This window comes from Aristolochia californica, unplaced genomic scaffold (assembly GCF_029961685.1).
Source record: "Aristolochia californica isolate CCGP_79_NKW_82.1479 unplaced genomic scaffold, dmAriCali1.0.hap1 SCAF_8, whole genome shotgun sequence".
In the NCBI taxonomy this organism is placed as follows: domain Eukaryota; kingdom Viridiplantae; phylum Streptophyta; class Magnoliopsida; order Piperales; family Aristolochiaceae; genus Aristolochia; species Aristolochia californica.
The window spans coordinates 2098210-2106871 of NW_027182279.1; the positions used below are offsets into that span (position 1 = coordinate 2098210).

At 37.0% G+C, this 8662-nt stretch overlaps 1 protein-coding gene across 2 annotated transcripts; it reads left to right on the plus strand.

Moving 5' to 3' along the window:
* The first annotated feature begins 470 nt into the window (after positions 1-470).
* LOC137939302 (uncharacterized) lies at positions 471-8455 on the plus strand. Of its 2 annotated transcripts, none has more exons than XM_068784579.1 (11): positions 471-629; positions 732-944; positions 2281-2376; positions 2500-2588; positions 2737-2865; positions 3107-3227; positions 4441-4525; positions 4760-4869; positions 5007-5161; positions 6757-6853; positions 8063-8455. In XM_068784579.1, the coding sequence occupies exons 1-11, from the start codon at positions 549-551 to the stop codon at positions 8345-8347; spliced, it is 1461 nt and encodes a 486-aa protein (XP_068640680.1). In that variant the 5' UTR covers positions 471-548; the 3' UTR covers positions 8348-8455. The 2 variants fall into 2 exon arrangements, with proteins under 2 accessions (XP_068640680.1, XP_068640681.1); XM_068784580.1 differs by having other exon boundaries at positions 2509-2588.
* Positions 8456-8662: the final 207 nt, after the last annotated feature.

Consider the following 8662-nt stretch of genomic DNA (forward strand, 5'->3'; position numbering starts at 1 on the left):
AGTCCACAACATATAGCACTAAAATAATAAATTCAACAACTAGGCATATGGCTTCAATCTAATCTAGTTCTCCAATTTTAATTCAAATTGTAACCTAGTGCTACAAATAAAATTGGTCAATGCTGAACAAAAAAGCCCTAGTTAAGCTTAATTTTGCATGAGCTTATTGTTAACTAGATAGATTTAAACTGAGGTCTAAATTCTCTATAACTAGTTTGTGATCTTTATCCCCATAAGAAAGAAAATTAGATAATCAATATAAGAACTAATCAAATTTCTCAAACTTGATAAAAAGTTGAATTTCAGCCAAAATTTTGATCTTACAAATTTATTTTAACGAGTTAATCTTTTTGGTTCAAATTTGAGCAGTAGAGGACCATTGACCTGGAATTAAGCATGCCACGGGTCGTTTTGGCCGGTCAGTCCGGTTCTACGAGATCGCCGGAACTTCGTGAACATCACATTCATAATGCAATGGTAAAACCTCTGAAGTCTCAAATCTTAAATCTTCTCCACTCCCACAAGTCTCTCCAGCGAAGTTCTAGGTCATGGTGAAATCAGTGCTCGCCGAAGAAACACGATTGAAATTAACTGAGGATGGACTATTCCAAGCAGCGCTTCCTGCGCAGGCAATCACCCCCATTTCATCTCGTAACAAAACTTGGTTTCTTTTTATTAAATTGCTAAGGCTTTATTCTGTTGGTGGGTGAATTGTATCCTATTTTATGCAGGTGGGTCTTGTAATTGGAAAATTAAGCTCAAGCTTAGACAAAGGTTTCGTGTTTGATTTGATTCCAACGCCAGCCAACGATGCTGGCGAACCCGCTTGTTCGCTTTTAGAGAGCGGGAAAGACGATAGGAAGAAAGGTTCGAAGACGAAAACTCTGGCGGAGGCTTCGTTGCTTGTGATCGACAGGGATTGGGTCGCTGAACATGCTCGGCAGGTTAGTCTAAAGTTACTTGTTCGATGTGTCAGCCCAGCACTCCATCCTTATATTTGGTGAATTTTTCTTTCTCAGTACTTTAGTTGTTTGCATTAACTTGTTTTTTTCGAACAGACGTTGTTCTTGTGACTTGGGACTTTGGCTCAATGGTCACATGGGGGTTTCTATTGTGAGATTTTGGGTTCAAGTCTCACCAGGGGTAAAAGGGTGTAGGGTGATCAACTAGGGAAATATAAAGGAAACGTTCATTCTACAAGATGACTGTCCTTTTCTGCATCAGTGGGAGCACATAGAAAGAGTGAGGGGAAGTATGAATTCTACTCCCACGTGCCTATTAACTAAGTCATTTTCTCCCAATTATCTAGAGTAAAACAACTCTCCACATACACTAACAGGCCCTTGCAGGTAACTTTTGGTATTTTTGACGTTTCTATTGCTACACTGATTATACTCCATATGACCTCGGTCGCATACTTCATGAGCCCACGCAGGGTTTGTCCACATCTTCAACTATTATTCTTTTAAACATGCTTGTTTTTTCGGAATGTGAAAGCTTTCTCATGCTTTTGGCTTGGATCACATTTGTAATTTTGCTACACTCGAAGTTACTTATTTTGTATTTTGATCTGAAATACAAAGTTACAATTTGATTGTACCGGGCTATTAAAGATTGAACAACTAAAGTTTGCTCATAATTTTAGAGTCTATGGTATGTCTTGTACTTTCCATAATAGTTTCATCAAATAAAAGGTTAGTTGTTCCTTGAAATGGAAAATTATGTGTGTAAGAAATCATGTGATAACTAGTAGTACAATAGAAGATAATCCCTGTTGGTATTCAGTAGCCTGCATTTGCTATAATGTTTTCAAAACATTAGCCTTGATTGTTGTTATTTTTATTACATTGAAATTTTTTGAGCTCGTTAATGGGAATATATTCACATGGATAAATGTTAAGAAAGATCATATAGTTTTTAGTTGTGAAAGATGTTTTTAACTTCGGCCAGTCATTTTAGAGGGACCTTGGACCCAAATTTCTCATAGTATTGGAGTATGACATCTACCTTGTTGGTCCAATTTGTGCTCCGTTTAGTATGTACCTAATCTGTGTTGTCCATGTCTCAGGCCTATTATCTGTTTTTGTAAGCCTGGACGAGGCATAGTGTTTGTGGGAGTAATCTCACAAGATAATTGTAAGAAATATCTTATAATTTTTAGGTGGGAAACAACTAACTTTGGGCCGGTGGACCTTGTGACCCAAATTTATCAGAGCTTGTAAGTTGAGAATGAATAACATGGATATTAAGTTGTCTTTGGGCATGGATAATGTGGTTTAGGTCTCAAGATTGCTCTTGGGTGGTGTAAATGTGATTGGGATCTATATTTGGGCAGCTGAGAGCTCATTCAAAACATCAACCACTATACTGTGGCAGGTACTATTTTTTTCCCTTCACTAAATAGACTTGATATATCTTAAACCACCTAACATGTCCAAAAGTACTTACAAACCCTGGTTACATTTCGGCAAATTTTACTGATTAGACATCATATTACAGACGATTAAGGTTGTTGCAGATGCAGCACAATGTTATGAAAATGATTTGGATGAAAGGCTTCTAATTCATATTTCATTCAGCCCAAGAAGGTTTTTTCTTTTACCCAAATCTGTTTTATATCTTATACCTGGGAAGAAAATTCTATTAGGATGCATTGACCTTTTTTTTTCTGCTTTAATACTGTGCTGGAGGCTCCTTATCCCTTTCGCAAGAGACTAATAAGAGCTTGTTATGCAGGTGGTCTTGCCGAAATTGCAAGTTGGGATCTACTTTTTCATCAAGCAGCTTAAGACCTTGTGACTTCAAAATGGGAAAAGTGTTACCATCCCTTCAAACTTTTAAGTGCATGTACAACTTTGAGATGAGGTATTGCTAGATTTCTTCTTGGAGTTTCTCTATATTTGAATGTGATGAGATGAGGAGTTTTTTTCCTTTTTTTTGGGCTATGGTCTTGTTATGAGATTTCTTTTAATAGACATACGTGAACTGTATGGTGTAAGAGGCTAAGAGCTTGGAGATGTTTCTTGATCTAAAGATATGTTATTTCATTCATATTTTTCTGTTGTCATGGGATTTTTTTTCTTAATATGTGGTTACTTTTGCTCAGATTGCCCATTTTTTGTGCTGATGCTTCAAAAGCGTGGTCGTTTGGAGATGCCCTCCGCAGTGGGATCACTTCACATGCCAAGGAGTTGAGGGATGCGAAAGCATTAGTTGATGGCAATCTGGTAAACAAGTTTCAGTTTATTTATTTTTTATTTTTATTTTTTACGTCCTCTTGTTGTCATTGCATTGGTTTTTTCTATGTTCTGTTCTGCTTAGAGACAAAAAAGCTGTGAGATCAGCATATTTCCTCTTACTGTTTTCCTAAACCTGCTAGATTTTCGTTGTTTTTACCATTGTTTCTGACAATCCTGTTTGTAACAAACATTGTCTTTCAAAATTCATTTCATCAAATCTTTTCTAGTCATCTTAAAACAGCAGGTCACTTCTTTCGCCACTATCCCTTTGTCCGCCAGGTTTGGAACACATTAACTTTTATTTGGTCTCAAATAATGCTTCCTGCAATCAGTCCCTCTTTCCTTACCCGAACAGATCCTTCGGGAAAATTTTTGGTAAAATGTTTTTGGTCTTTATCTATTGCCATCATCCCATGGAATCTGTTGAACCAGCATTATAATAGAATATTTGAGAACATGCAATTGAACCAGGGGAATTGTGGGGAAAACAATGCACTGTGTCCTTTTTTAGGCTACACGCCTTCCATGTTCTAAGTTGGAAAGTCATTTTTAACTCGGTCACCCACAATTAGAATCTTATGGCATGGTTGGTGAAAACTCAATTTAAACTGCAGTTTGAGGGTAATCCTGGCCTGGCAAGTGGGAGTGGAGTCATCAGGGACCTGGTATCCTCTTTGTCTTCTCTGCTCTCTTCACTCATTATGAGTCCACTGGTGGAGCTGGGAGCTCCTTTACAGGGTGTTGGAGTCTTCGGAAACAGATTTTCTTTCCTGTTATTGCTGAGGAAGACTGCACAGTGGTCATCACTTGGGCCTCAGGGAAGAAAGCTGCTCGGGCTCTTCTTGACATACTTGGATAAAATTGAGAACATTTGCTGATCATTGACTGTAATGTGGCATCACACCGTAGAAGTGCAAACAGTATACTCTTTGGCTGGGGTTGTTACCTAGCAACACCTTGCACTATAATACTATCTTCTTTTTTGACTTTTTGTATTTTTTTGTCCTGTGTTATGTACTCCTTGCTCTCTTGAGAGCCCTCCTCTCTTTAAAAGGATTCCTTTTCTTTATTATGAGTTTCAGTCAAAAAGGTTGGAGGAACTTTTGCCATACTTATAATGTTAAAAGAAAATAGAGAGATACAAAACCTTGAATATATTCATATAACTTATTTTTTTTCTTCTATGATTTGGTTTTGTTAGGTGGTAGGGGATCAGCCAAGCACATCCGACACCGCACATGAAGTTGATCTACTTCTACCCTTCACCAAAGATGCAACTAAAGAAGGTGTGTTAAGGTTTTATCCTTGATAAGAAAAATCATTTGTCACATTTAATAAAATAGTTTTCAATGGTCACATTGGGGTTTTTCTAGTACGAGGTCTTGGTTTTGAATCTCACTAGGGGTAGGGACTAAGGGAAGTGTGTAAATGTGTAATCAACATTCAAAATAAATAAATGAACAAAATAGTTTTGAAAGCTATCAAATCAACCAATGCTTACTCTATGAAATTCTGTAAAGCTCACAGCACTGAGGAAGTTATGGGCATCATTGTTGTTAGTGGAGCTATATTTTCTTCTGCTTACTTATGTCCGAAAGAACCTATTTCTCAAGCTATATCAGACATAAAGGTAACTGATTTACATATCTCAGTTGCTTATTTTTTCTAATTTCATTATGTCGTTCTCCAGGTTTCGTGTGTTCCACCTTTTCTGGATAATTCTTATTATATAAAACCTCTCTCTCTCTCTCTCTCTCTCTCTGTTAGGTTGATATAATCAACAGCTTCAGGAGTAGATTAGATATACTGTGTGATGTATCTGAAGAGGAGAATTCAAGGTTGAAAGTTGACAATGAAGGAAAATTTGGAAGTGTTGCTTCTCCTAAGAAGCCTGCTCACAAGCTCACCTTGCATGACATAAGGTAAACTTGATGTTGTTCTAATTGCCCAGCATACAAAAGATGAGTATTCATCAAAATTTTGAGGGACAAATGACACCACTTGTTCAGGTTGAAGCATGTTTCACGTGGTGGGCCTGATGGACCTTTTAATTGAGAGATTGTCAGCAATGAGCAACCAATAAAATTGTGGTGCTCTAATTCAAAAAAATAAAAAAATAAAAAGAAGAGATCTTGTGGTGATTTTAATGGATCTTCAACTGAGTGTTTTTTCTGTTAACATAAGAATAGCTATTTTCTTTCCTTGAGCATGTAGCAAAACTTTAAAACAACCTTGTTCCAGCATTGAGGTTGGAGGTTGCTCTCACCTCCCCTTGAACATAGCAAGATTACTCTCAACATCCCATCCCTCCATCAACCCCCTCAACCCAACCCAAAAAAAACACAAAAAGATTACAAATAATTTTTTTATTTAAAAAAGTGGTGGAAGGGGGGCCCACCTTCTGCACTCCCTCTCCTCTCATAGTAAAGGGAAGGGCAGGGCTCTGACTCTCTCCCCACAAGGTGTTGGGGTGAAAAACCCACTGCCATGTGGGAGAAGGAGAGGTCTTGCTCTCCTTTATTTTTATTATTTTTGAAAATGGTGATTTCCCAAGCAAAAGTGAAAGATTACAGCTAGAAGAGGATCAGCCAAGACAGTGATTGCTGATTGACTCCCTTCCTTGGCTAAACAATCTGCAATATCATTTGCAGATATATTTACATGCGACCAATATTTTTTTTAAAAGAATGTATATATTAACAAACACTTTCTTCACAGTCACAAATTTCATGATAAATATTCCAGTGTCTCTAGGGAGGATCTATGCACCAGCTAATGAAAGCCTTGGGATCACCTTTTCTATAAGGGACGTGGGAAATGATCAATAGTCTTATGCATGAAGAGAAGCATTTATCTCTGCCAAAATAGCATCTGTATGACCCAAGGGGTCGTCAAAAGGGTTAGAGCAGCAGCTCCATTGTTCCATCTAAACACTCCAAACTTTATTGGGCCTGGATTTTCCCAAGAACAGCCTTCAAATTAAGACTAATACATTCTTCATCTGAGGGATACCTGCTTGGCTCCCTTTACTTTAGAGATAGTGTCAACCCTCTCTTTCTGTCTCTCAGAGGATAGGAGGGACTCTACACCTCCCCTTCCTCCCTCTGACCCCTGTATGGTGATCCTCTCCTTCTGATCCTCAGAGAAGGGGAGGGACTCCGCCGCTCCCTTTCCTTCCTCCTGACATCGGGAGAAAGGAGAGGAGCAGCTTCTTCCCTCTGATTTTGTAAATAAATGTTAAATTAATTTATAAAAAAAATGGTATTTTTGTCCTTCTTTGGTAAAAAAATATCAAGAAAGTGAGCGTAGCTTTTATTGAGATCCAAATCCAGTGAGATTAAGAGTAATTTTCAATTTGTTAGGGGGGGTGAGAGCGATTAACCCATCAAAGAAGAAAGATTGTTATTTACTTTTATGCTAGGATCAATGTGTTGTGCCCAAACTGCTGTTATGTTATTTGGTTGTATAATTTGACTGAGTTTTAACTAATTGATATTATTGAATGCTTTGGCAACAGAAAATCATGCAATCTCTTGTTTCCTAGAAGAATTCTTGTTCCTTGGCTACCTGGTATCTGCATCTGTGACTATCTACAGTCATCAGACTCCATTCAGGTTTGTTTCTTTCACATATTAGTAAAGGTGTATCATATGCTCTCTCTCTCTCTCTCTCTCTCTCTCAATCTCGAGATTGTGCAATGAAGATCAACCTATACCCAACCAGACAGCCCAAAGTCTATCCAGGGGTGTAAATAGGTAACATACAAAATAAAGTAAGGTTTTCTATTACCCATTTTGTTTTGGTTCTGTCTGGTTACAGAAATAACTCTTCATTAATTACTTGTTTATCGACCGGTAAATGGATAAATTGGTAAATAAATGGGTAATTAATAAAAGTATTCAAAATTTGATAAAATCTATAAAAACTGTAACAGGAGAATCTTGTTGAATCAGATGCTGAAGGACATCTGGGTCTCTCAAAAAAATAATACAGCCATTGACTTACATATTGTCCTCCGTCATTAAAAAGGGATAAGTTACGACAAATAGATCACTTGGAAAAAAACTAGTACAGCCATAAAGTTACAACTTGTCTTCCATTTGCATATTTATTTGTCTACGAGGAGGAAAGTTGGGTGCTAGTGTGTGGAAAGGAATGAATTTAGGGTTCTTTTAACATTAATATACTCATAAAATAAATTACAAATTACCTTTAAAACTTAAATGGGTAATAGGGTAACTGGTTACAAAATAACCATCACTTGTATCCACTCTGTTTGATAAATGGTAAGTGGTTAAGAGGTAAAAAGTACCCATCCTTACTCTGAAAAGGATTTTTCTTCTGTTTCTGTATACAAATGGACAGGTGGTAGAACAGTTATTTGGTAAAATTGTCACCTCTAATTTCAATATTTAGCGTATCTTGAAATCCAAGGCATCTCACTTGAGAAGCGAAAGGTATCAGAGAGATGTGGAAGCCTGACAAAGAGGAGAAGATGCCATCCTTTAACAAAGAGGATCAGAAGAAATTTCTCACTAGAAACTGCGAGTTTCTTAAGAAATTTCTCAGTATACTGCTAGTTTCTTTATATGCAACTTATAATTTGCTGAAGCATTTTCTAATAATTATGTAATTTCTCTCATTGGTGTCTCAAATTCTCTCATTAGTTGTTTATTGTAAATTTAAACTTTTCATATTAGTTTCTTTCAAGGTTTATCATGTGAATCTTGCTGAGCTTTAGTTTCCTGTTTCAATTTTACAATTCTGTTACTGCCTCTATTGCATGTTCTTGAAACTTTACTCTAGTCTATTCATTGCTTCAGGATCTGAAGGATCAATGGAAAGAGCTACTCCTCATGGATGCACCGTCTGATATGAAAACGATTCTAGAACCAGAAGCAGAGGCCACCTCTTTGAGTACTAAATCTTCTTGGGATTTTGCTCATGGTAATCCAAAATCAGAATCTAATGGTTCCCAGATGAAGGAAAGAAAGGACTCAAAACGAAGCACAGAAACTAAGCGCCACTATTTCAACATTTTAATTGCTCTTGCCCTTCTTCTTTTGTCAGTCTTAATGGGGTCAGGGCTGATGTTCTTGAGTCGGTGAAAGTATATATTGTGGCCAATAAGACAAGTTTGTGATATTCATATAGTGAATAACCTTTTTGTATGTGAATCATGCTTCTATGTTCATGTGGTAATTTATTTGAAACTTTAGATTTTTTTGGTTTTTGGTACAGAAATCAGATTTAAGTGCAAAAGTTTGAATCTTTTACCATTCTGGTCATGCATTCTGACTTTTAAATGTGGAAATCTTTTGCCGTTCTGTGAGTTTCCTAAACGAGAGTCAGTTAAGTTGCAATCTTCCCACTTTCCTAAGATCGAAATGAAAATGAAACTTCAGCTTTGCTTTTTTTTTTTT

Bases quoted from the DNA above. Each gene is read 5' to 3' on its own strand.
- LOC137939302 (XM_068784579.1), top strand. From the start codon at position 549: ATGGTGAAATCAGTGCTCGCCGAAGAAACACGATTGAAATTAACTGAG. The intron at 945-2,280 runs GTTAGTCTAAAG...AATGTGGTTTAG, and splicing joins TCGCTGAACATGCTCGGCAG to GTCTCAAGATTGCTCTTGGG. The intron at 6,854-8,062 runs GTTTGTTTCTTT...TCATTGCTTCAG, and splicing joins AGTCATCAGACTCCATTCAG to GATCTGAAGGATCAATGGAA.